The 27,271-nt window shown below is 49.8% G+C and overlaps 4 protein-coding genes across 6 annotated transcripts; 2 read left to right on the forward strand and 2 right to left on the reverse strand.

Annotated features, from left to right (window-relative positions):
• Positions 1-6,028: 6,028 nt before the first annotated feature.
• Positions 6,029-9,659, reverse strand: LOC108031074 (DNA repair protein Rev1). Its single transcript, XM_017104283.2, has 6 exons — positions 9,514-9,659; positions 8,138-9,462; positions 7,800-8,082; positions 7,316-7,739; positions 6,448-7,246; positions 6,029-6,381 (listed from the first exon to the last, which is right to left on the reverse strand). The coding sequence occupies exons 1-6, from the start codon at positions 9,547-9,549 to the stop codon at positions 6,237-6,239; spliced, it is 3,012 nt and encodes a 1,003-aa protein (XP_016959772.1). The 5' UTR covers positions 9,550-9,659; the 3' UTR covers positions 6,029-6,236.
• Positions 9,660-9,867: 208 nt separating this feature from the next.
• On the forward strand, positions 9,868-11,043 carry LOC108028257 (mediator of RNA polymerase II transcription subunit 30). Of its 2 annotated transcripts, none has more exons than XM_017099947.3 (2): positions 9,868-10,110; positions 10,206-11,043. In XM_017099947.3, exons 1-2 carry the CDS (start codon positions 9,940-9,942, stop codon positions 10,980-10,982), a joined length of 948 nt encoding a protein of 315 aa, XP_016955436.1. In that variant the 5' UTR covers positions 9,868-9,939; the 3' UTR covers positions 10,983-11,043. The 2 variants fall into 2 exon arrangements, with proteins under 2 accessions (XP_016955436.1, XP_016955445.1); XM_017099956.3 differs by having other exon boundaries at positions 9,870-10,110; positions 10,209-11,043.
• A 223-nt stretch (positions 11,044-11,266) lies between these two features.
• Positions 11,267-12,545, forward strand: LOC108030819 (tax1-binding protein 3 homolog). 2 transcript variants are annotated; one of them, XR_007763643.1, is made up of 4 exons: positions 11,267-11,451; positions 11,589-11,717; positions 11,785-12,086; positions 12,147-12,545. XR_007763643.1 is itself a non-coding variant. In XM_017103934.3 (3 exons), the coding sequence occupies exons 1-3, from the start codon at positions 11,398-11,400 to the stop codon at positions 11,971-11,973; spliced, it is 372 nt and encodes a 123-aa protein (XP_016959423.1). In that variant the 5' UTR covers positions 11,267-11,397; the 3' UTR covers positions 11,974-12,545. The 2 variants fall into 2 exon arrangements, 1 of the variants encoding a protein (XP_016959423.1); XM_017103934.3 differs by having other exon boundaries at positions 11,785-12,545.
• A 143-nt stretch (positions 12,546-12,688) lies between these two features.
• Positions 12,689-15,385, reverse strand: LOC108030815 (UDP-glucose 4-epimerase). Its single transcript, XM_017103919.3, has 4 exons — positions 14,904-15,385; positions 14,549-14,789; positions 13,453-13,743; positions 12,689-13,397 (listed from the first exon to the last, which is right to left on the reverse strand). Exons 2-4 carry the CDS (start codon positions 14,786-14,788, stop codon positions 12,876-12,878), a joined length of 1,053 nt encoding a protein of 350 aa, XP_016959408.1. The 5' UTR covers position 14,789; positions 14,904-15,385; the 3' UTR covers positions 12,689-12,875.
• Positions 15,386-27,271: the final 11,886 nt, after the last annotated feature.

Raw genomic sequence — 27,271 nt, forward strand, 5'->3', positions numbered from 1 at the left:
GGGCATGGGTATGGCTATGGCTCTGCGACCCTCGCAGTGCGATCAGTCCGATTTGTATCGCTGTCCAATTAAGCCGTGCAACATGCGGCGGCAACATGTTGCCGCTGTGCCGGGCGATATTGCTAACGAACCACTGACAATGCACGCCGTCACTTTGACACTCCCGCGAAAACGGGGAAAAAATGAGCAAAACCGGAGGAGAACTGCGAAAAATTCATTACGATTTCGATTTAAGTTGAATAATTATTTATCTAGATAATGCCGGCTCTCCAGCGCGGCGTGTGATTCATATCGGCGCAATTGCAGGCGTGTCAGCGGCAACAGTTGCAGTGGTTGCTGTTGCTGCTGCTGCTGCACCGGAGCCACAGTTGCAATCTCGGACGGCGAATGCAACGGCCGCTGCCTGACATAAAACAAATAGACTGTCAGTTTATGTAGCGTTTGGTATGACTAAATGCCGCTGTGATTATGCCGAGCGCTCTGGGTTTTTGGCCACTGACCACTGTGGGTGGAGGGAGGATAATCGTAATTGCAACGGTAGCGGGAGTGTTAAGCGTGATGGATGGGTAGGCCCCCATTCCAGCCACAGGAAGTGTAACAGTGAAGATTACGGAAGTATTTTAGGTGAAAGGGGTGAAATATGTTTACAACTTTTAGCGTTTTTATTAGCAATCTATAACCAGGAGTTCCCCAGAATGAAAGATCTCTAAACGATTCGTGTAGTCATTAGCATGGCCTGCAGAATCGGTTGTATCCGAGCTGATGTAATGCCGCGATTAATGTCATGCGCCGGCAATATAGCCATATAGGGAGTCAACCTGATCTCTTGGAATCGCGGCAATTTGCAGAGAGCTGTTGCACCTGTCAGCTGCCATCAACAGCTGGGCGATTGACCCCTTCCCACCCCTCGCCACCTCCAGGGCGGGGTCGTGCTTAGCATATTTCCCAGGTAGAGCGATTCAATTACATTTGGCCGGCTGCACACGGCATGGCGTTATCGCTGGCCGCAGATCGGATATATAGGCGATATACACCTCCAGGAAGGGGGAGTAATTAAAAATGCGTGAAAGCGCGCAGAACTTTATCTATGCCGCCGCCGGGGAACTGAAATAAATCAAAGCGCGGACCAGTTTGCAGTGGTGCTCAATTGAAAAGGCGAAAAATCAGCTGAAAAACATATAAATAAATAAAGGAAACCCATTGGCGGGCAACGGCAAATTTTAGCCAAGATTTATGTGGCCATAAAGGCGATTAGAGAACCAGGCGAAACGTCAAAAGACAAAATGCAGCGCGGAAAATGGCAAAAAGAAACCACCATCCATGTCCGAGTCCAGTTTGCACTTTACACGATTTTGTAATTTATTTCTGACGCTTCGATTGGCGGCGTCGGCATTCTAATGGCAAGTGCACATATACACACTCTGTGCTGCATATTGCTGGGGGAAGTTGCCGCTGTCGCAGATGTTGCTGCTGCTGCTGTTGCTGGTGTGCTGCTGCTGCTGCTGCTGGGCTGTAGCCACTGGCTGTTTTCACACTTCCAATTGCCAATTTGCATATTTTTGGCATACGTAATGCCGGCAACAACAGCCACAACGGCATAAATCAGAGCCGCGTTCATACTCCTTATCGCCCGCCAACATCTCCGACTGGCAATTCATCTCGCACTCAATTTCCACTCGTTTTGTATTTGTTTACGCGGCGCATAATTAATTCCGTCTGCGCATGCGAGCGTTGCGCATGCGCCGTGTGGCCCGCACCCGGGAAGAGTCGCGTGACACGAGCCAAATTGAGCTATTAGCCTGTAGACTCGGAGTTGAGCTATTATTGCAGAGTCTCAGAATGCCAGTACAACATTGTCTAAAAAGCTCTCGATTTAATCGCATTAATAAGCTCATTGGCGATCAATTAAAATCCAAATGTACTTAAACAATTAAAAAAGCAAATAAATACCGCTTTACATTTTTAAATAATGTATTATAGATAATCTAAACAATGATACAATATTTATCCTCAAGATAAAGAATTTTCTATGAGAAGAAACGTATAGCTACATTTTGAAAGTTATTTATATATTTGTACCTAGCTGATGATGTGAAAAAGCCTCTTCTTTCTTTTATTTACACTAAATAGGGCACCTAAAAAATAGCACAATATTTGCTTCACTTAGTTTAGCTTTTTGGAGGATATAACGATGGACCCCAGTGTGCTCACGCCATCACCTCTGAGCTTTCCGCCAAGTGGCTTATCGTTTGAAGTGATTTTCGAACCGCCCCCTTTGAAATTGGTCTCGCCTCATGTGGGTGTCTGCAGCTGGAGGTTTCGTGATTTCTGCGAGTCTCCTCTGGCCTGGGAAGCCGTGGAGCCCGCCCTGGGAACGCATGTCCAGTGGGCCACTGGCCATTGATGCTGCTGATGTGTTTTGACTGCTGCGCTGATTTACGGCCAGCGCCTGCCGAGCGGCAATTTGTTGGAACGTTTGGCTTTAGTTCGGCCATTGGACCAAGGCCACAGACGAGGAGGCAAATTAACGCGGCAGTCGGCACATAACTCGCCGTACGCATAAAACACGTTAAGTAATCAATTGCCGGCCCTTGCAGACGGCAGCCACTAGAGAACATCCCAAAGCCAACGTTTTCTTGTGCCTTGCCAGGGGCCAGGCAACAATTGCCGCATTTTTAAGGGCCTGGAAACACGTGCAGCAGCTCCTCCTCCTGCTGGAAACTTCAAAGTGTCCTGCGGCATAATGCGCTTAATAAACCATGAATCACTGTCCGCGAGGAGGCTGTCAGAGCTTCAGCTGTTGCAGCAGCAGCCCGGCAGCAGCAGTGCAACAGCAACAGCAGCAACAGACGGGCAACATTGATTTTGTCACGACGCAAACACTTTAAAGGCAATTGCTGAAGTGCGCTGCCGCCGCGTCCCAGGCTCCTTTTCAAGTAAATGATGTGCGCATGTGATAAAGGGCCCGTCCCGGCCGCAAACGAGCTTTGGGCCGGTTGCCCACTCCACCTCACTCCACTCCACTCCACTCGGGGATCTGCAGACCCTTGTTGCAATCCCTGTTGTCGCCGCTTGAGTGGCATAAAAAACGACTTGCACTTGGACTCGAGCGGGTTCTGCCCCTCTTCCCTCCTCCCAGGCCATCCCGCCTCACCTCCACTCCCACTCCGGCGGCTGGGATCCACGGGGCTGGGGCTATCAACATTCTCAGGTGCGCCTGCGCGGCCTTTGTTTCGGCCATGGCCATTGGGCATCGCATCGCTATTGCCTTCGCCTGAGCCTGTGTCTGTTCCTGGGCCTTGTCAGCTCCTTACTCAGCTGGCCGAAAATCGACTGGACATCTACGCCTGCACGTTTAAAAATGAAGGCAGCAATCTTATTCTCACGAGGAGGGCCTTAAGAACCCATACATCATCATAGATTGAATTACATTTTAAAAAGCAACTTTGGGTATTCAAAAATGTTACTTTAAAATTTAAAATAAAAAGTATGTCTTCTTAAATATTATAATTTTTGGTCTAAGCTTACTGTAAAAATGTTAAAAACTAAGTCCGTTTCCCCATCAACCACGATAACACAATAATTTCTCTCCCTGTTTTTACTGGCAACCCTAAGCCCACCACCGAACTAGTTAAGTTGTTAGCTGGGCCCCAGGGACTTTTGGCGGGGTTTCGGGACCTGGCATTGGGGATTCGGGAGTGTAACCCCATCGGATTTCGCAGTGGCAGTGGCAACTGCGGCCCCACTCCACTCCACTCCACGCCAGGCCAGGCATCATTAATCAGTTTGGGTTCATCAGCGGCAACATGGTTCATTAGCTTTGGTTGCTGCTGTTGCAGTTGCTGCTGCCGCTGCTGCTGCAGCCGAAGTCGCTGTTGTGATGTTGCTGTTGCCGCCGTGCCCGTTTGGCGGCCTGCTGTCGACGATTCTAATCATAAGGCACAGCACCAGGAACGGACTTGGGTCTCGGATCTCTCCTCTGCCGCCGGCCAAGTTAATTGGCTAGAAGTTTTGCATAGACCCAGACGCAACCTCGGCTACTTTGGCGGCTAAATCCGAATCGTCTGCACCGGCTTATTTGGTAGCAGCCGAAACCGCAGCAGCCTCGGGCACTATCGGCATCTGGCCTCCTCCAATCCTCGAGAGACCCGGCCTATGCCCATGTACATGTGGCCAAACTCTTTGGCACAGGGCTCATAGGATCATATGGTGGCATATTCACTACAGTGGAGTGATCTTGTCGCAGAGTCACGTCCGATAATGTTGACAGTTTCCAGCTGCTCCGGCAGCTTCTGTTGTTGGGTTGTTTGGCCGCCTGGCTGACTCCCCAGCGTGGGAATAAACCTGGCAGCACGCTGCGATTCCGACTTGGGCCTCATGTTGCTGCTAACCACTCGCACTCACTTATCACTCGCGAAGAAGAACTGCGACAGAACTGTGCAATATTTGCATACCTCCCGAAAAATACAAACCATCTTCAGTTAATATGAACGCCAAGTAAACAGTCTTCAAATTTCATCATTTTCTAGGGTATAGCTAGATTTCTTTTGAATTTAAATTAATAATTTGGGATATACTTTTAAAAATGTTCTTAAGTAAAACAAGAAGAAAGACCCACTAAGTCCATGTATAAATAGTCAGCACTCCCAAGAACCTGGGCACCATGACAAACCAGCCGCCGTGGAGTCGTTGACAAATCGCGTTGGCAGCCAACAAGTCTATCAAGGCCTGACAACATTTGCATCTGGCTTGGGCCCATCTGGAGATAACTCGACCACATCATGGGGCTCGTTGCAGTGGAGCCGCATGTGGCTGCTACCGAGTTCCGCGACGACAGGATGCATAAAATTTATGAAACAACGACGCCTTTTGCGCACGTAATTAAATCAGACAAAGCGTAGCTCATGTAAATCCCGCCAGCCGGGTCCAGCCCATCTCGTCCCATCCACATCCCAGTCCCCATCCCACCGCCTCAGAGACACCAGCCACATCGCCACCGGATGCTGAGCCAGAAGTGCAGCTTGACTATTTTTAATTACCGGGCAACATCTGCTCCATCTTGAGCTCCAGCTGCCATCCGATGTGGTGTGGCCTTCAGAGGTGGGCAGTGTGCGAAATTGTAACCAGGTGGGGTTTAACTTTGAAGGCAACAAGAAAGGCACAAACAACAAATTTTGAAATATTCCTTTTTCTTTTTATTGGTATCACAATCTCCACTTCTATAACAAATAAAAACGTTAACATTTTTTAATTACCTTTGAAAATCATTCAAAAAATCCCAGAATTTATTATAGATATAATGTACCTGGGAGTATTCCTAGAAGTTGCAACCTCTGGCTTACTCGCATCAGCACTGTAATTGTTATGGTTTGTCGTGGGGCTGCGGATGAGATGTGCCCAGATTGGGACTGGGAATCGGGGACTGTTTATGGGGTCCACTCAAATTAAATTCGAATAAGACTTCAACTTAATTTGTTGCATTCCTCTTTCTAGAATATTGAACGTTCCACAACAACAAAAAGGAAAAGATTATAATTTCAAATAAGCTAATAGTGTGTTGAGAGCTCTTCTTAATTTTAAAGTAAATTCTATATATTTTCTGGATTAGGGACACATTTTTTCCAGTGTAGGCATGCAGCAGGCGAATCAATTACATATTACAGCCGTCGCTGCGATTAACTGCAGTGACTTTAGAGAACTGTTCAACACTAACCTGTTCGAGCCGCGTCGATGCCGCTTTCATTAAAGTGCAAATTACGACTTGCCAGTTCCGCCAGGTGTGTGCCCGCCTGGCCTATTTGTCTTGAGTGGCCCGGCTTCGCTGGGAAAGAGCCACCGGCTTCGCTGTAGCCAGATGGGGCTCTGCCCTTTATGTATGAAGTTATCAACGCCGTCGGCTCAGCTCCACATTATTCACCGCACTTGCAACATTAATTGCTACCTGCAGTTGTAAATGACTCGATGCCATTTCTTCTCCGTTTAAAATCTACATAAAGGAGGAATCCCCTCGTAAATAACAATACTAATCTTAAATTTAATAACATTTATTAAAAATAATAATCTTTCCCTTCGGAAATTAAATGTGTTGGATTCAATCCAAGTAGTTTCGTTTGGCTCAAATGAATGGCAAAATGAAAAGGCACATGACTTCACAAAATTATCTCAAGAAATCCCTAAAAGGTTTACACCTTTTACATTTTAAAATACTGATATTCCTATCACATTGTCCCCAAAAATTACATGCACTTCATGCAGCGAATGTTTTCGATGAAGCAAAGGTTGTAGCCCTCAGCCTCCAGCATTTGCTGCTGAATATCCTCCTCGATGTGCCTATAAGCTAGGTGCCAGCAGCAGGAGCTGCTGCGCTTCATGTTGATGATGCTGCATGGAAAGGACAATGAAAATGAATACTGAAACGAATACATCAGCATAAGATTAGGTAATTACCGGCACAAATACTTCATCACATCGTACATGTGATTCAGTTTTTCGCTCTTGATCATTTTGGATATCTGCTGGTGGATAATCTCAACGTCCGTTGGCTTTGGCACCTCCTCGCGGCTGACCCATTCGTTCAGCATGCTCTTGTAGTTGGCCCCCATCAGGATGTCGGGCACTTCGTTATCGGGCCGGGAGATGTACTCCAGAATATTGGGATGCACGTAGTTGGCCAGTGTCCCGATATAGTCCGCCACCACCTGGTCTGGTTGGATGCAATGCGCCTGTTCCTTGCGATCCTTACGCCTTTGCATACGTTTTACAGCTGCCCGAGAAGTAGAAGGCTTAAGATCACTGGCGTTCAGGGGACTCACATTGGGTGAGCGGCTGCGTTTCATCAAGGGCGGCGATGAAGGCGTAACCAACTGGAAAGGTACTGCTTTCTTGACAGCATTTTCATCCATTTCCAGATATTCTTTCTTATGAGCAAGGATCTCGAGGCGTATATCCTCCGGCAGCTGAGCCAAAACTTCCTCATCAAGCTCAGAATTGCTGGCCTTAGTAGGTATTTTTTGAACTTTATCCCCGTTTATCGATTTCTTTCCCGCCGCTGCTGCCGTGAGCATACTCATCACGTTCCTGGGCCTGACTTCCTCTACTGGTGGCTTGTCGGCAGAAGATTGAACACCTTTATCATCGTTTAACGACTTTTTGTCCCCTGCTGCCGCCGTCAACATAGTCATCACATTCTTGGGTTCCCGGGGTATTGGCTTAGGTTCAGCAGGTGGTTTCTCCATCTCAGGTTTATCTGAAAGGTAAGGTGGACAGTATATTAGTATAACACCGTTGCTAGGCAGTGCACAACTGAATTTAATACCTTTCTTCATCTCTGACAACTTAACAAACATCTGCTTGAGGATGTTATCCTTCCTAACTTCATGGGCATCCTCCAGCTTGGTGAGGTGTATGCCAATCCCACGCAGCTCGTGGGGTGGCAGATCAGCTTCTTTCATTAGGTTGAGGACTTGCGAGGTGATTACATTCACATCATCCGTGGCATGCTTAATCAGCGAGGACTTGTTGATGGTATCGCAGACTCCGTGGCCCATATACTTGGAGGTCTCGACTGGCGCCTCGGCAGCACGCACCATGATCTTTAGATTGATGGACTTCGTTTTGCGCTTGACCTCGACTAGGCGCTTGGTAACCTCGTCACTAAGCTGCCGTAGAAATTGCTCGCACTCAGCTGACTTCGTGAAGCGAATGCCAAAATTCATTTCGGCAGAAACAGTTTTGCGGGTCTAAAAGGAAGATATATTGTTTCTATAAACTGTGATTACATAAAGCAGTGGCCAGCCAACCTGTTCATAGGCCAAGGGACGGTCATCGATTCCCCTGCAATTCTGGAATAAATTCTGACCGAGCTTCTTGCCCAGCACCGATTCCAGCTTATCCAGCGATGTGTTTTGAACGTCCCCACAGTTATGCAGCCCAGCCTGCTTGAGTTTGTGGCTCATGCTGCTGCCCACTCCTGGCAGTGACTCCAAAGCCATGGGCGCCATGTAGGCCAATATGTCTTGCTTGGAATCCAGCAAGAACTGGCCATTTGGCTTAGCCTCCTTGGTGGCCATGCGGGCCAGTAACCTGAAAATATGTAGGTTTATATTATGATTGCTTTAAATATTAACTTACTACCCACTTGTTGCCTGCCACTCCCGCTGAACACGGACAACCCGTCTTGGTGTGCACCTCCTGCCTGAGGTGCCCCACGAAAGCCATAACGTCCATCTTTACATCGTTCACCAAATCGGTTAGTTCCACGAACATCTCGTCACAGCTCACAGCCTCGATATTCAATGTATACTGAGCCACTGTGTCGTACAGGGTATTGGCCACCTCCTTGTAGCCTTCGAAGTCGTATGGGATCGTCTTAAGCTCCGGACATAGTTTCAGGGCCTGGCCCACGAACATGCCATTGCGGATGCCCTTTGCCCGAGCCTCGTAGCTGCAGGAGGCGATCTCCGAGAGCGACATCTTCTTGTCGAAGCCAGAGCGCACTTTTTCCGCCCTGTCTTCATCGTGCAATTGCTTTTCAAACCGCTGGGCGAAGAGCTCCAGCTCGGCCTTTCTGTCCGCCTGAGGGTGCACGGGCACATCGGTGGCTGCACTGCCCCCTTTCGAATGGGTCACCGCAATGGGCTGGCCTCGGAGCTCAGGACGTGATCTCAAGCCCACGGACACAAAGAAGCAATCCATGTCGATGTGCATTACATAGCGCTCCGAGCCAATACGGCTGGATTTCTCGAGAGACTGCAAAAGCTGCCTCTTTGGAAAACCCTTGGCGCCATGATCCTGACGCAACTGACAGACATACTGCTTGAAGCCAGCACCCAGGGTGGCAATGTGGTGCAGTCGGGAGTTCTTGTAGAACTCACTCAGAAAGTTAGGATCTGCGGCGGTACGCGCAACAGTTGAAGTATTCGACGTGTTGGACAAGTTGGTGATCTTGGTCTCGGACAGACTAGCCTCCTTCTCCGGCGAAGTGGCCACCGCCTGCTGCAGCTCCTTCAGAATCCCACCCAGCTCCGTCTGCAGTTCATCCTTCGGGGGCTCCACCTCCATTTTGCTGTCACTTACACTGCTGTCCTTGGTTTTTCCAAAGTTGAGCCTCGGCTGGGAGGTCTTCTGGTTCGTGTACAGCAGATACGGTTTGTAGTCCAGTATCCTCCCGTTCGCCAGGCAGTCCACCACCCACTTGGCGCTGATGAATTTGCTGAGGTTCATGTTCCTGACCTTGACATCTGGCACGACGGAGGCGATCGTAAACGTCGTGTGACTCCGTTCGTAGTGGTGGAAGGTCCCGCCGTGCACCATCATGATCCGCTTTAGTTCATCTGCCGACGGGTTGGTCAGGCCGTTCACGAAGATGGAAATCCCCTGAAACAAGTCGGTCTTGCGAAATGGATCGCTGGCTGCTGCGAACTGCTCCTCCAACTTGGATTTCTTGGCCTCGAAGTAGCCACCCTGGAAAGGAGCGTTAAAGTGGGTGTCGTGCATGTATCATCCTAGCCTTACCCATTCACTGAAACCATTATCGTCGTCGCGGCCCATTGTAGAACTTGATAAATCATTAAAAACGCTTAAAACCAATTCAATTTCGCAAGTCCAATGCCGCGCCGCTCAGCTGTCACTTGCACTTTTTGGCGCCAATCTGGCAACTCTCTATCTGCATGGGCGCGAATAAAATTTTACAAAGGGGATTTAAGAATGTGGAAGTTAGAAATAATAATATTTTATAAACGTCTTATACTTATTTAATAGAAAATACTGCCATTATGGAGAAGCCTACCCCAAATCCCATTCGGCTGCACCCTTGGCTACCACATCTGTTTGGCAGAATTCATTTTCGGCGCTTCCCAACACTGTCGATTGGTTTCGCAATATCGATAACAGCACAGCTTGTGTCGGTACATTTTGTTTATGTTATAGGAATTAAGCAAGATGTGGAAATACGGCCAAAACCAAGGTAACCAGGGACCAGCGGGCGCCGGCGGAGGAGGCGGTGGCCCCAACATGATGCCCATGGGCGGATTCGGCATGCAGCACGGCAACATGCAGCAGATGCACATGTCGCCGCAGCACCAGCAGCAGCAACAACAAATGGGCATGATGGTAAGGAATTAAGTTTAACATGAAGCGGGATTATTTGGAAATCGTTTTCCTAAAGACCTTATGGCCTGCACAACAATTAATCCTGTTTTATTAAGCAGATGAATCCACAAGGACCTGGAGGTCCCGGCGGCCTAATGCCCGGCATGTCGCCGCAACACCAGATGCAGCAGCAGCAGATGATGCACCAGCAACAGATGATAATGCCCCAGCAAGGAGTGGGCGTTGGAGTGGGAATGGGCGGCGGAGTGGGAGTGGGAATGGGAGGAGGAGGCGGCGTGGTGCCCCAGCAGCAGCAGCAGCCCCAACAAAACATGCCCCAGCAACCAAACATTCCCCAACAGCAGCAGCAGCAGCTCAATCCCGGTGGCGGTGGCATTCCTCCTGCCGGCGCCGGGGGCAACAACAATATGCTCGCGATTTCCCAACAGAATCCTCACAAGGAGATCAACATTGTACAACTCTCACGTCTGGGCCAGGAAACGGTGCAGGACATCGCCTCGCGCTTCCAGGAGGTCTTCGCCTCCCTCAAGAACATCCAGCCCACTTCGCACCGGGACAACAGTGCCGAGAAAAAGGTGCAGGAGTACTTCCGCACCATCAGGCTGCTCTTCAAGAGGGTCCGCATCATCTACGAGAAGTGCAACGACGCGGGCATGGATTACATGAGCGCCGAGAGCCTGATCCCCTACCGCGATGAGCCGGAGCCGAGGATCGAGCCATCGCAGTGCGACGAGTACCGAAAGGTCCTGCAGGAGAACCACGAACTCATAGAGACCGTGAAGCTCAAGAACAGGCAGCTGCGCGAGATCATCGACAGGACCCGCATCATCATCTGGGAGATCAACACCATGCTGGCCATGCGGCGCTCATAGGTTTACGGGTGCTGGATATGTATTAACACTTAAATAAAACCACGAAACATTGTCACAAGGACTAGTAAATACTTTCACTTGGTGAGATCTCGAGAACTGTACACAACAGATTCAAAGATGTTCCCTGAGCCTAAAATATCATTAAAATCATTCTAATTAAAATGTATTTCAAATAAAAAGTTATTTAAAAAGAAAAACAAATTCGGAAGGAAAAATAAATTCGAAAAAGGGCAGCCAGCGGCTCGATAACAATCGCATCCCTGCTGCTGTCTATCGAAACTAGGCTATCGATAATGATTGCGAGGAAGAAGCAGAGTTTGTTGTGGGCGACAGCGAGATTTTAACAAAGATTTAACCTGTTAAACGGACCTAACTATAATTTAGCAAATCAGAGTCAATCAAAGCATCCGCAGACATGGCGAAAATGGCGTTTCAGCACCAGGCCGGCACGGCGATGGAGTGTTTGAGTGTGAGTTGTGCATAAATGAAACCTGGCTCACACGCACACGGACAGTGCGTGTGTATTGGTGAAACTGGGTCGCTGGAGCAAAAAGAAGTGGAAGCCACTTTCATATTTCAACTCCAACTCCGCTTTGCAATCCCCAGATTCCCATCACGCTGCACAAGGAGAAGGACTACGACCAGGAGGGGCGCGAGATTCTCAAGTGCGGCTTCAAGATCGGCGGGGGAATCGACCAGGACTACAAGAAGAGTCCCCAAGGATACACGGACTATGTGAGAAGAAGCCAGGGAGACCGAGGCTTAAGCAGAGAGTATGATTGTAATTTCTCTTCAAACACAGGGCATCTACGTGACCGAGGTTCACGAGGGCAGTCCCGCCGCCCGAGCCGGTCTGCGGATCCACGACAAGATCCTCCAGTGCAACGGCTACGACTTCACCATGGTCACGCACAAAAAGGCCGTGAGCTACATCCGGAAAAACCCCATACTCAACATGCTGGTGGCCCGCAAGGGCGTGACCTCCACATAAGAGGTCCTCGGAGCAGGGCCTGCAGCGACTCCAGCAGTATTGAAGCGGCATTTAAACTAACCCTCCAGCGCCTCTCGTGGCCAAGGATCTCTTTGCCCTTGCAACCTATCCGCGTACTTAGATATACCTTATTATATATATTCATAACTTATGCATATCGCACCCACATATAGCCAGCCGTAAATGTAGCACCTAGTATTGCTTCTTGTTGACTTCGATTTCGGTTTCCTTGCCTCCCCATCACTTGTTGAACGAATCGCCGAGCTCCCCAGCATAGAACAGATTGCCAAATACCGACATAAACAACAGTTCCACAGACATCCGACTCAAATATAAACATTTTGTACTTTTATACGTGCAGACCATTCCAAAAAGCCAGCCGAAGCAATGACGAACGCAGAGTTGTTGAAACGAACATACATTCATAGTACATACTTGTGATAAATGACTTTAACTGTGCAGATATGTGCGAAGAGGCGCATCACCTAAGTTTTAAAATTGAGTTTTTAATGTTAAATTGCATTTGAATAAATGTTTGCTAAATAAATGTGCGACATAGGTGTCTTATTGCAGAGGCTCTCGTTTGAATTCAGGTAGTAGATTAGTTGTGATGCATTCCCCGTTGTATGTTTACCTGTGGCAATCTCTCAGGGCCCACCTTGACTCCAACCTTAATTACAGCCAGCGGTCACCGAACAACGTCAGTAAGCGAAGATTACATGACAACAGCGAAAAGCCTTTTTAATTACAAAGTACTTTGGGTTTCATACACACACTTGCACACATCGAAGGAGGGGATAATAGACGAAATTTGGAAGGAAATATACACAACTAGAGGCAAATAGAAATTGCTACCTGAGCCACAATCAGGAACTTGCAGAGGGGCAGGAACGGGGACTGCTCTACTTGTTGGCATATCCGTTGGGGTTTTGGCTCTGCCAGCGCCACGTGTCCTCGCACATCTTGTCGATGCCCCGCGAGGCCTTCCAGCCCAGCTTCTGCTCCGCCAGCGTGGCGTCCGCGTAGCAGGTGGCCACGTCCCCGGAGCGTCGGTCCACCAGCGTGTAGTTGACCTTCTTGCCGGAGGCCTTCTCGAACGCCTTCACCATGTCCAGCACCGAGTAGCCCACGCCGGTGCCCAAGTTGTAGGCGAAGAAGCCCGTCTCCGCGATGTTGCGCAGCTTGTCCAGCGCCTGCACATGTCCCTCGGCCAGGTCCACGATGTGGATGTAGTCGCGCACTCCGGTGCCGTCGTGCGTGGGAAAGTCGCTGCCGTAAACGCTCAGGCTGGGACGTCGTCCCACGGCCACCTGGGCGATGTAGGGCATCAGGTTGTTGGGCTCGCCGTTGGGATCCTCGCCAATACGCCCGCTGATGTGGGCGCCCACCGGATTGAAGTAGCGCAGCGAGACCACGGCCCAACGCTAAAGGGATAGGTTAGTGGGAGTTCCAGAGCAGTGATAGAAAATGACAGCCCACCTTGTCTGACTTGCACAGATCCTTGAGAATCTCCTCCGTGAAGTATTTGGTCTTGCCGTACGGCGATGTGCAGTTGCCCGTGGGGTGCTCCTCGGTCACGGGCAGGAACTTGGGCTCGCCGTAGACGGTGGCACTGGAGCTGTACACGAACTTGAACACGTTGTTGTCGGCCATCGCCTCCAGCAGGACGTTGGTGCCGGTCATGTTGTTGTGGTAGTACTGCAGGGGGATGCGGCAGGACTCGCCAACGGCCTTCAGGGCGGCAAAGTGGGCCACCATGTCGATTTTGTGCTGTCCGGGAAAAAGAATTGATCAGTAACGGCACAACTACTCCCTTGTGATAGTACATAAATTACTATAGCTGCTTAGTATGGCTACATTAGTTTGTCATCGACCCAACGAAGGTTATTCAACAGCAAATAAATAATTATAAATAGCTGAGTTGATTAGAAAGAATTCCACTATGACAAATACTGCAAATCTATTCAGTAATCAGTACGCGTTAACATGTATATACACTTTTGTGTGCATTTACTCCGTTGTGACGCCCAAACTTTTGGTCTAAAAATATGAAAATCGTTAACTATCAGCATAAGCTTTGGCTCGTCAAAGCTCACAGATATTTCATGGCTGTTTGGGCAATAACATGTTTTCGATGCTCCAACGAGTGTAAATAAACCTTTTTGAAACGGAAAACTGACTGCAGCTGGAGAAAAGCCCCCTCTTGTGTACTGAGCACGTGAAAACCTGCCTGATTAGCGAATTCTCGAGCCATCAGTACATGTAAACATGGCAATCTGAGTCTTTGACCTCCCATCTTCTAGAGTGCAGCGTACGTGCCCGGGAGCCACTGTGGATGTGGATGCCAGCGCACCAACTCGACGCCGACCTCGCCAAGTGGGTCTTCCGTTCAGGGTCGATTAGCGCGGCGGTGCGTCGGAAGTGCCCGACCACTTGAGCAAACAGAACAAGCGCAAACGAGAAAAAGCTGATAGCGCGCATGCCAGATAAGGCTGATTGAGTGGTATCCAGTTGGCACTACGTATGTGCTCATGTAGAGCCCGAACTGCTGACGTGCCCGTCGCCACTAGCTCACCTCCTGGAAGACGGAGCGCACTTGCTCCCGGTCCGTGATGTCCACGCGGTAGAAGTTGACCTTCTTGCCGGTGATCTCCTGCACCCGGCTCAAGGCCTCCGGCAGCTTGGCGCCGCTGCTGTAGGCGTTGCACAGGTTGTCCACGCAGATGACGTTGTAGCCCGCGTTGAGCATCTCCAGCACCGTGTGGGAGCCGATGTAGCCGGCTCCTCCGGTGACCAGAACCGTGGGTGGGGCCATCCTGCGGCGGGGAAGGGGAGAAACACGCAAAATTAGGCCACACGAGCGCGGAGTTCTCATTGACGTCACCAAAACCGTTCTGCGGGCGAGCGATTGGCGAAAAAGCCCCACTCACCTGTTTTGCAGGTGATTATGGTAGAGATGCCCCGTGCGGTGAATCAGATACAGGGCAGTGCGTGCCCTTGAGACTCGAGTGCTTCGGACTCGGCTGCCGATGCCTAAAACGCCGCTGAGCGGAGGCCTCCGTGGGGATTGCAGACGGCGGTGGAGATGGCGAAGATGCCAAAGATCGCTGACCGTTGAGTGCTAACGTGAACGCTTCCTAACCCGTTTCTCGCCCGCTTTCATTCATCTGTTTGCCCGAACGTCTGTTGTGATCCGCGGTCGCTTGCCAACTGAGCGCTTGGAGAGCCCCTCTGGCCTATTTAGCTTTCAACTTGTTCTCGCCCCTCGCGCACTTCTTATCAGCGGGCCTTTGTGGGCTGCCCCAGTGTCACTCCGATGCGAGCGCTAGCTGCAGGCTGGCTGGGTCTGCGGGCGGGCGGGGTCGCCCTCGAAGTGCATCCTTATCGCCGCTCAACCTTTGGCTCCGGATTACGCGCCGTTTATGCAATTCGCAGAGCGCTTCTCTCGCTCTCTTCGCAGGAAAATAGGTAAACAAAGTCGCGGCGCTGCCACACCGTCTGATTTTGTCGCCCAGAAGGGCATTCGATAAGCGACTATTCGATGACACGGTCTATCGGTCGCAACTATCGCGCTGTGTTAATCGAACATTGCCCACCTCTATCAAGAAGTATTTCCTGCAGTCCGGCAACACTGGCAATTGCTCGTTACACATACATGTAGATAATTATCTACATTACTCTACTCTTGTAACGGAACATTTATTTAAAATTTAAATTTATTTCAAAAAGAGATTTTTTGAAAAATACTGCCAGGCAGGGAGGTATCCGCCTTTTGGTGACCCAAACTCCTTTCGAGTTTTCCATGACAGGCGGAAGTGCCTCAGTATGTTTCGTCTACAACTCAATCAGAATGCAGCTACGAGTCTCCCCATGAAATGCGGCTGCCCTCGGTTCTGAATGAATGGAATGCATGAATGGATCGAAAGCTTCGGAGCTTTAGCCCAGATTGGATCGCCACAATCTCGGGGGCCTCTGACTATCGCTAGATGGATCTGTTGGGCAATTACCAAGCGTGGAGGGCCATGTTTTGGGACCCAATACAAATTTCTTTGTGCCCAACCACTCTCCATCGTGGGGCCGCACAATCGTTTATCATCAAGAAGCGAATCGATTCTGAAACGCAGAGCAACACACTCGATAAGGCGCGCCTTATAAGGCACACTGTGTGCTCAGACTCTCGGGCTCACACACAGACGGACAATTGAGGATCCGGCCGACACTCAACCGGAAATGAGTTAGTTGAACTTCCGTCATCGCTCGCCTCTGGATGGCGCTGGCCTGCAATATTTTTATGTGAGCGACAATAATTTGCACAGTCACAGAAGCAGCAACAGAAATGGAAATGGAAAGAGAAAGACAGAGCGGAGAAGTCCCGAAGTGGAAGTGGTCGTGCCCACAGTCTTGTACATTGTGTAGTACATAATGTAGTGCGGCCCGGTCCACATAGAGGCGTACGGCGCACACCCAAGCCCCAATCCCCAATCCAATCCAATCTGCGTACACATGACATTATGGGGCGAGCACTATGCTTATGGCATCGGCACTATCAGTTCGGTCCGAGAATCACGATTCCGCCTCGCTGGGCTGGTGGGGTTAAGGTTTTGGGGGGTCTGGCTCAGTCCTATTTTCGGATTGTCGCGCAGGCGACCTGAAGATTGCGGACTTTGATGTGCCCCTCACAGATCTGAGCCCCAGCAAAGATCCAAAAATCGGAAATAGTTGATTTTCAATTTGTGACTTAAGTACTTGGTAAGAAGGACAATACAACGCCATTATTAGTTCCCACACTCCTTTCACCCCATGCCATGGAACGAACAGAATCTACTTCGTTAGACTAAATGTAAATTTCGGTTATCCATCTTAATAAAACCAATTTTCCGCCTTATTGTTTGCGCCCGATAATCATCTGCGCTCTGAGTTCTCTGGGAAGGCCACCCCGCAAAGGCCCGACTCCGGGCACTTCAATTTGATCTCGGGGCGCCGGGAAGGGGGAAATAGTGAAAGTGCTGCACTTTCCACGAGGCCCTGATCCGACGGAGACCGACTTGGCCTGGGCCACCATAAATGTTTATCACAAATTAAGCAATTTAAGTTTCGTGGCGTTTTTCTTTTTCGCCTGGCAGAACCCGCATGGCCCGACGGAACGGTTTTCAATTCCTAAATTGAAGATATGGAAAATGGAATTCATAACGCACATATAATTAGCCAATTATCTAAAACTTTTCTATGCGCGATCCGAATTCGAGACTGCGAGTACATAAATTCATCACACTTGAATGCTCGGCTGTATCTGGGGGACTCTTGGAGTACTTTGACTCGGCGACAAGGCACTGAAAAATATCAATATTCATAGAAATCGAATAGCAAACTTACAACAAATTTCTTAAAGAGAGATATGCCGGAGAAATCGCTTTTGAAAGCACATATGTCAAAAAGTATGCAACAATATATTTGTAATTCTAATTGTCTTTATTTAATGCATACTTTTGGGTACCTTTTAACGAGATTTAAAAATCCTTAGTGTTTTTTGTAGCACCATCCAAGTATGCTTTTAATAAACAGATTTATGTTTAGATAACCCCGTTTTTCCCAGTGATCGGCTGAGTCTCCGAACGATTCTCGGCTTGAATTCGAGTAAGATTCTCGGTCGTTTGGGTAAGTGGAGTACACGCGCATGTGCGGCGGTTCGGCAAAAGTTTCTCACCAACAACCAACAGGAGACACTGGGAAGCAGCAACTACGACCACACCGACAACGACAACGAACAGCAGAGCAACAATGCCCGCAACAACCACTGCGACTGGCCAGAGTTTTACGCAAGTTCTCGACTTTCCAGTTGTCAGTGATCTCATTTCGCTGCTTTTTTGGCAAAACTACCACAAAGGCTTAGAGGGGACGACTGCTCTGGGCCGTGGGGTGGGTATTTAGGGTATTTCGGCCTAGCAACAGGCAACAAATGATGAACACGTGTGCTGCCGGCTCCGGCGAGGAAGATATAGTACTAGATATAGGGGGCAACCACCCCGAACGGAATCGGGATCGGGGATCGGGGATCTCGGGCACCCCTCCGGGGTGTTTCACACACTTTTTACTTTTACGAGCTATTGATGGCAGTGGCAACGGGCTTATGAATATGAATAGGTCGCCCTACTTCCTACCTGAGTCGCCCCAGAGGTAATGGCAACTTAATAAGACTTCTTCTCGCCGAGGACCCGATCCGTTCGGGTTCGGTTTGGTTTCTGGAGCGGGGTTAACGCGACAAAAGCGCATTCATACCATAGAAAATTTAATTAGTTGTCTGTTGGCCGCCTGCCCCCGGGCATGTTTATTGTTGCGAAAATGGGAAAAATATGAGCCAGGGAGGCAGGACCTCGGTGGTTGGTGCCGGATCAAAAGGACCCATCTGCATGTCGTCTGGCGAGGAAGACGCGATCGAACGCGATGCGAGAACAGACTTCAAGTAGCGCCGACCGCCTGCAATTTATGCCCACCTCCATTGTCGTCCTGGCAGCTTACAGGATTTTCACAGGGGTTTCTTTACTTCTGCCCAAACAATCCGAACTCGATCATTAAGAAGGTTTCCTTGGGTCCTGTTTTCCTCTTGCGCCCTTCTTAATTGCTCTTATTCAGTTGGGATTACCCACTATCGAGCTTGGCTTCCTCATTACTTTTAGTTTTGATTGCAGGCGATAAAAGCTGTAATTGTGTGGCATTGTAGTTAAATATTTTGAATAGTATTTGGCAAACATACTTCCCTGTTGGACCTTTTAAGACTCGTGAGTATCCTCTTTTGCCCAAACCCTTCCCAAGACGTATTTCACCTTCACCCATGAACAACGCAGTTTCAAAAAGAAAACTGTCTCAGGGCGATTTCCTCCAAGTTTCCGGATCCATTCAAATCAGGATCTGGCCGGCGCGTTTCCTTTGCGGGCCTGGTGATATAATCTCCGTGGGAAATTCGTGGAGGAAAACGAATCACACGAAAACGTGGCCAAGTGAAGGCCAGCCAAAGCCGAGCCCAGATCCAAGCCCAACCCACATCACCTGGCCAAGAAAGAGTACAATGGAAAGTGCATTAGCAGAGCCTCCGGTGATTTTTATATTTTTCTGTTTCTCTATTGCGGCAATTGCGGCTCTTTTCTCTGGGCCCCAGATGTATCTGTATCCGTGGCTGCAGCTGTATCTGTGACTGTGTCTGTGTCTGTGTCTGCGTGCAGTGCAGAGCGAAGCTTTATGGCCAAAACCCCAGCCCCCGCCCGCAAACTTTCCCGGTTAGTGCCACCAGTGCCACCGGCCACATTCCGATGCGTATCCGGGATTGTGAAATGTTTTCATTTCAAGAAACGGAGACACATTTACCGCCGTCTAGCGTCTGCAAGCCGTCTGTATCTGTATCTGAGCGTGCACTGTATCTGTATCTGTTCGAGGGCACTCACAAAAAAGTACCCTGTAAAGGGGGACGATTTAAGGAAAGTTCAGGCCCAACAAAACGAAAACAAATAAAATGTAAGGAGGAAAAACAGTTTATTAAGCATTAATATATAATGCCAGCCTTTAATTTAACTTAACTTCTGTTCAATTACAGACTTTTCAGTGTAGCCGCGAATGTGCTTTCGACTGTTTCTCTTTCTCTTGGCCACTCTCCTTCGGATACGTGCCGCATTTTAAACAATATCGGCACAGTTCAAGCCAAGGAATCGGAATGCGATGAGCTAAGCCCGGCACAAGTTTCTCCTGGCCAACTATTCTGTGTCTTGGCCACTTACAACGCTCGGATCGATTCTATTTATAAGCATTTTATTGCGGAGACCAGCATTCCTCCGAGCCGCGCTGAATTTATTAGAGGTATCAAGACCGCTCACAGGCATTTTGATGGATAGGCCACAATAAGTATTTCTCGGCGCCAAACTCACTGAAATGCAATTGTAAATTTGTATTCCTTTTGAAATACAATTGATTTATTGAGGTGTTCCATTGAGACTAATCTTACAACACAATCACACACTTAGGGCTTAGTTGCTCGGACTAGAGAGTATCTGGAACACGAGTATCACCCAGACTTGTGAATCGATTTGAAAAGACTCCAATGCCCCAGTGGACATAAACAGCCGACAAAAACAAAACAGTTCCGACTTGTTTTCGTACATTTTCAGCTTTGATCTTCGATCTTAATGAGGTATAACAAAATAACTGCCCACTAAATTACGTAGGCCACGCAAAGTGGCACATCTTGGGCCAATAAAACGTTTAAATTTAGTTACACAATGCATTCCGGCGGATTACAAATGCCCTCCGAGCGGGGTGTCGTCGCTCCAGTTGGCAGTGCCCACAGCGACGAGTTCTGGGAAATCGGAACTGAAAACTGGGAACTGGGAACTGGGCAGTGGGAAGTGGGGAGGAAACAGCTGCAGCTGCCACGGGGCATTAGAAAGTCACCCCGAATCCGAGGGCCCACTCCGATGCCTGCTCCCATTCCAACAGCTATTCCTATTCCTATTCCGATTCCAAATCCGAGTCCAGCGCATGTGTGGCGGCGTATTCCGTGTGTGCATGCTGATTAGCACCTCGGCATGTGCTACATGCTATATGCTGGGCTATGTGCCAGCGGCCATGTACTAAGCTGCTTATGTAAGCCAACGCGTGTTTGCGCTGGAAAGTAATCAATGGGTAAATATGTCTATCACGACTTTTTGGGCCGCACGGCTTTCCGCCTCTCGCGCCGTGCTCCACTTTGGCGATCGTTTCATGAATGAAAAGCCATCGGCTGGCCGGAGTTTCGGGCCTGCGGCGCGGAGTTCATTGCCCAGGTAGGTCGCTCCCGGCGGGCCTACTACGGCCGCGGAAAGCGCTTATCGCCTGCGCAGCCTTATCAGCGATGCGTTTACGACTGAGAAGGGCTTTTGTAATGGGCAAACAAAGCACGAGGTACCAACATCAGGTTGTTTAGACTCGCTCGTCGCTGGCATGCCTGGAATGCTGTTGCCCAAGCGGGCCTCGCGCCCCACTCCGACTCCGATTCCGGGGCCAAGCCGACTCCACTCCGACTTGGCTCCACGTCCGACTCCCCACTCACCTTGGGATGTCAGTCGAAAACAGAAATAGAGACAACGCAGCAGCAGCAGCGGCGCAGGCGCAGCTCGTACACTGGGAGAAACACAGCCTTCTGATTGATGAACCTCTCAGCTGTGTTTTACAAAATAAATGTTCTTTTAAAAGCGATTCTGGGGCAACCCTTAAGATGTCTGATCGGCATCGTAAAGATCCCATATCACTATCATATTATACTTCATAGGTACACTTAAATGAGCATCCAAAGAGTAGAATCCCCTTTCTTCCTTTTAATTTTATTTGTATTGTTTTTAGGACGAGGAGGATTTTACAGATGATTTCCAAAGTAAAGTGGGTTTGCTTTGACCCATCAACACAGATTGCGGTTTCCTTACCTCTTTTCCAGTACCTCTTTTTTTCCAGTGCAGACCCTCTTCCCAGAGCATTGTACTCGCCTCCGACCGCCCGCCCCGTCGCCTCCGCCCTGCCCCAAGCCCGGGTCGGTCGGCATTAGTTCAAAGCTTTGTTACACGACATCGCTGGTCGCTGTGCAGGCACGCCAAGCAACAAAGTCGACCATCGGAATGTGGAATGTGGTATTCATTGACAAAATCAGCTTTCAAAATGATCTCACTTGTATGAAAAACAGTCAAACCAAATCGAAAACCGGTTTCGTAGTCAAATCATTGAAGTTACGAACGATCTTCGTGCGTTTTCCGCTTTTCCTCCGTGGATCGCGATCGCGGCTCCCACAACCGCCAACTGGTAGATGTATCTGTATCCGTATCCGTATCTGTGTCAGTGCGTTTTCCACGCACGTGCTGGCTCACACTTAATAACTATAATTAAAATGTATGTCAAGTCGACCGAAATTATATGCCGCCAGTTAACACTTTAAACGAGGACCGCGCCGCGCCGCGCCGCGACGAGGCAGAGGCGGGAGCAGCGAGCTCGGAGATCTGCGAGAAGCGAGAACAAAAATACCTTGCTAGCCTAAATATTTCACACGCGCCGCGCGAGAAAAATGATCTTAGGGTTGGGTCTTTCTTTTTGTTTAGTAAAAATAGCACACAATTAGCGGCGCCGAGTTTGTGCTGCCCAGGGGCGGGGGGCGGGGGTCGAACAGCAAACGCTTGGGGTTATCAAATGGGATTACATACCTTTATAAATAGTTTCTGCGCAGGCGCGCCCGTACCTCGCCGAGCGCGAGTGTGTGGGGAATGCCTGACGGAAAACACGAAATACACAATCTCCATTTAACAATCATTAATTTAGACGTCGTTCCAGCGGGAAGGAGAGGCCTGGGGAGGCGTGCGAAGGGAACGGTGGCGCTGCTCCCGCGATGATCACACGCTGCTGGGAATGGCCTGGAATCGGCTTCGGAGTCTGGAATGGGGAGTGGGGGGAATGAACATGGGAATGGGCATGGGCTGGAAGCTGTGTGGGAAAGTATGCTCCGCCGCCGCCGCCGCCGCCGCCGCCGCCTCTGCCGCGGCCGCCGTCGACGGCGCTGAAATAAACAAGACCAAAAACAACAACAACGGGCCGAAAATTAGGTCAACATTTTTTCATTCACTCTTTTTGTTGCTGCCATATTTCGACACACATATCTTGTGTGTTTAAGTTTTTAGGTATTTTTTATTAACACAAACTTTCTATTGAGCGGGGATAGTTTTGTTTTTCCCTCTTTCTCTCTTTTCCTCGTTTTTTCCACTCTTTGCAGCCACACACGAACTTCAGCAGACCGTAGCATTAACCGTTAGCTTTTTATAGCACATTTTATGGCAGTCCGACGGGCGGAACTTGACAATACAAATATCATTTTTAATTGACATTTATGATGTGTATAAAACGCTCGGTTCGCTGCCCTGTGTAACTCCATCGTTTTGGAATGCTAATTGGTGGGCCTGGATGCATTCCGATGTCCCATCGACGGCTTATCGATGTTCTAGGTGAAGGCTCATTTCTGCTGACTTCGGTTTCCACGATGAACTGCAAAATGAACGGGATAGCCGAGGGCGCAGAGACAAGCGCACTGGGGAAAAGGTTAGTGGAAACCAATGGTTGTACAATACTTACAGATAAATTATAGAACTATAGTCGCATTATCACAGATCATAAATGAACACTTTTGTGCTTCCTCCCCTAGGGTTGTCACCTTTTTCTTAAGGATACGAGCTACTTTTTGCGGCTACTCTGTTGGACATCATCATATCCGTTAGTGTAAACTAGTAGACGTCCTTTTGAAGGACTTTTCAGAACATGTTCCAATACTTCTTCCTTCACCCCGTTTCTCCCAGTGTCTCGTGCTCCCTTTTCCCTTCGCTCGTGTGCGCCGTCCTCTCGCGCTCGCCCCTCCCGCTCTGCGGCTCTTTAAACGGTTCTTCTGCTGTCGCTCCTCTCTCTCCACTAGTGCCGTCTCGCCTGTCTGGCAGCCGCATTCTATGCTGGTGGTTGACTTGTTGTTTGTGCTGAGTGATGCAACTTTACGGCTGTTCCCGTTCCCGTTTCTGGCTCCGATTCTGTTCCCATTCCCGTGCTGGCCGTCGCGCTGTTCCCGTTGCCAGCGAAGGTTAGGATCGGCGAGGAGAGAAACTGGTCTCGAAAACCCACGCTCGGGCGCATGGCATGACTCACGCTTGAAAAATTTCAATTTGAATTTCTAAGTAACACACAGCATCCAATTTCAGCCAGTGGACGGGACTGTGTGTGTGCCTGTGTGTGAATTCCGACTTACGAGTGTTCCCAGCGAAGGTTAGGTTCTTCGTTTGGGATGTCAATCGGCCGACGTCAAACAGTCTAAAACCAGAAACCAGTTTGAAGACTGTTCTTCCTCTTCTGCATTCCGCACTCATACACACATGGCACACTGAGTTCGAGTTTAGTTTTCCACTTCCCCTCCTTCCAGTGTTATTTGAACTTTCTGGAATGCGGTTGGGTCTGCTCTCCTTGGGACCGAGCCTCGCTGGAACTGGAACTGCTCTTTTCCAGCCCGCTTTTCGGCTGCTCAAGTAAGTTGAAGTTAAGGTGGTTTTCTGTTTAAACCGCCAGTTAAACTTAAATATTGACGGCGTTGTGTTCACACTTTGGCATTTATTTTCTCGTCTCGCCTCGCCTCGGTTTCACTGCGCGAAGAGGAAGAGCAGGCGAGAGCTGCACGACCATGCACGACTACGAAAATTTTCTGAATGAATTTTCTTTTCCTTTGCGCGATCTTTCGTCGATCTTTAATGTTGTGGAATTCGAAGTCGCTGGGGGCAGAGCAGCGGCCGCGGCAGAGGCGCCGACGGCGGCAGCGGCAGCGACTTAACATTTCGAAGCCAACCAATTAACAGAGCCCAATTGGAGTATGCTCGACGCTGCGCCTTTCTTGGCGTGGAATTCGAAGTCAGCGGAGAGGGCAGAGGGAGGGCAGAGCAGCGGCAGAGGCAGAGGCAGCGACTTAGCCACTCCGTTGCCAGAGAAACGCAGAGGAGTTGAGAGAGAGGCAAAGAGAAGCGCTTCTGGGGAAGAGCGGCGACGGCCCTCTCTTACTCCACTAAATATTCCAAAAAGCGGCGCGTCGGCAGCGGCGCTGGCAGAGACTGCGGCAGCGACTTCGAAAAAAGTTGTACCTTTCGAAAGTCGTTTTCGCGGGCCTGTGTGCGTGTGTGTCTGCTGGATCCGCGGCGTGTGCGTGTGTCGGTGTGCTAGAAAGTTTCGATACCGAACTATGTTTGAAGTCGCACAAGAAACTTACAAAACGGCATTCCACAAACAAACTGAAACTGCCCCTTCCAGTCCTCGGCTCGTCTCCGCCGTCGCTTCCAAGCCGGCGAGAAAAGTATCTGTATCTGTATCTGTATCTGTGCTACTTTTGCATTTTGTCACAACATCGGTGTCGGCGCATAGCGCCCTCTCTGTCTCGCCCCCGAAAATTCTTCGGCCGCCTCTGCTTCTTCTGCCTCTTTCCTATATGTTGTAATCTACGGAACAATAAAAAATGTTGTGTGGCTTTTGTAAGTGTCTTTTGGAATTTTTTTGGTTTCGTGTGTTTGTAGCTGGTGGCGTTCTGTTTTTTGTTTTTCGTAAACAACTCACACACACTGTGGAAAATTCGTCATTGAACGGTAAAAACGAAAATTCCAACGTGTTTGACTTTGTCTCTAGACAATCTCGCCCGTGTGTGTGGATTTTTTCAATTACAAGTTTGTAAATGGAATTTCTGAACTCTATGCGAACGAGGTCATTACAACACACTCACACTCACACTCACGTGGGGAAGGGCGCGGGGCTAAGGTTGCTCGGGGAATTTTTGTTGTGTTCGTCATGAACTTATTTATAGGAAATTCCATGGGCTTACTTGTTATTTATGGCCGCAGATCGCTGGGGGGATATTTATGCTGGCTCTAGCGAGCGGGGGAGCATCGCATCGGTCGGCTGACGTGCATATCAAATGCCAGGGCGACACTCCCCCACCGACCGGGAGGGTATTTCTCAGATACAGCGAGCCAGATAAGCTCAAGGTGTATCTCAGTAGTGCTAGCCCCCGTAGGGGTCCTTCTATAAACACCTCGTAAATACCTCCTTCCAGATACCTTCGCACCTTTCGATTGCTCAGCGGTTCCTTGAATTCCGCGGGCGCCAGGTGTATCTGTAATCGCCCACAATCTGCCAATCAGTCCACCCGACTGTCCCCTATCAATGCAATCCATTGACGCGCTGGCGTGGCTCCCCCACTCCGACTCCGGCGGGCAACTCGACTCAGTTGCCGGACGATCGTCCGAGCGATAAGGTTTCGGGGCGGCTACTTGACGCAAGAATGTCAGGAATTTCGAAAGTGTACCCCGTCGCCGCGCACCGCGCACCGCGCACCGCACACACCTGCGGAGCCAACCTCTCGGAGGAAGCGGAAAATGCCATGCCAGGCCGGCCAGAGCGAGCGCGAGCACGCGCTCGATCCACGGCTTATCAAGCCCACGATAGGCCCATTTAAAGGCCAAACTATAAACGACATGTGATGCCATCGCCACAGCCGCAGCCGCAGCCGCAGCCACGAAGCACCAAGGGTACGTAAATGTTTAAGTTTGAGTCACATGGCTAGCACTTACCGGCCGAAAAGCGGGAAAGAGACGGCCTCGGCCTCTGGCGGAAATCGAGGCTGCTGCGGCGCTGTCCGCTGAAAGGAAAATGGGAAAACAGAAAGAAAATCAACAAGGGGCCACGGAGATTTCCCAATCAAAGCCTTTTGGACTTTCGACTGTCTGTACTATTTACAACATCGCCGCGGAGCAGCGTCGAGACCATAAAAATAATTAATACACCTTATCAGCTGGGCGCGCGGGGGGCGGGGGCACCACTTGAGGACCCGGAGACCCGGGACCCGGGACCCGGGACCCGCGGACCCGCGGACCCGAAGCCACCTATGACGTGGAGGCATTGGCATTACTGTTTTATTTGCTTTGCCCAACGCTGCATGGTCAGCGGGCGTACGGTAGATCCGATCCGACTCGATGGCGGAGAATCCCCCTTCCGGCGTAATTGCTTTGGGCCTGGTCGAAAGTCGAACCGAACCTAATGATAATACCCGCGATCTAATAGGGAGCACGTGATGCGCATACGGCCCACCGATCATTAAGCGGCAGCGCTGCACTGGGAGAAATCCCCGCCATGAATCATGTGCGTTTGGGTGGGGTTCTACGGGTAAACCTACTTTTCAAAGCACAAACAATGTTCTTTCGTTATTCTCCTGGCCTATAATTCCCAAGTATGCCCCACTGAATTATAATTCCCAAGTCATTTTTCGGATGCCAGAATGCTCTGCTGGGATCTCTTCTTGTAAGCGGAGACCAATATTTTCATTGGCTTGCTTGATGGGCACTTTTTCTTAGTGCACCAGTGGGAGGCGCAATGCAACGGAGTCGGAGTCGGGCTGCAGACCGGAGACCAGAGACCAGAGACCAGACCCCTGGCTAGACAAATTGCACATAATTTCTACTCGAGTGAGCGCGGTCAGCCGGCAAAAAGTGCACCGAACCTGGCCAGAACAACGGCAAACGGGCTGGATGTGGCTGTGGATGCAGCCGGCTACGTGGCCACTCAGTGCTGGCAGCACTCGGACTCGGGTTGGTTGGACGTCGGGAAGACGGCGACGGCGACGCCGCACCGGGAGGATCCCGGCCACTTCATGAAAAATTATGTCGTGTACAATTTTATGCATGAGAGACTTGCACAGCAGCAAAAACTGGGCAGCGAAAAACTTGGCAAAATT

This window comes from Drosophila biarmipes, chromosome 3L (genome assembly GCF_025231255.1).
Source record: "Drosophila biarmipes strain raj3 chromosome 3L, RU_DBia_V1.1, whole genome shotgun sequence".
Lineage (NCBI taxonomy): Eukaryota > Metazoa > Arthropoda > Insecta > Diptera > Drosophilidae > Drosophila > Drosophila biarmipes.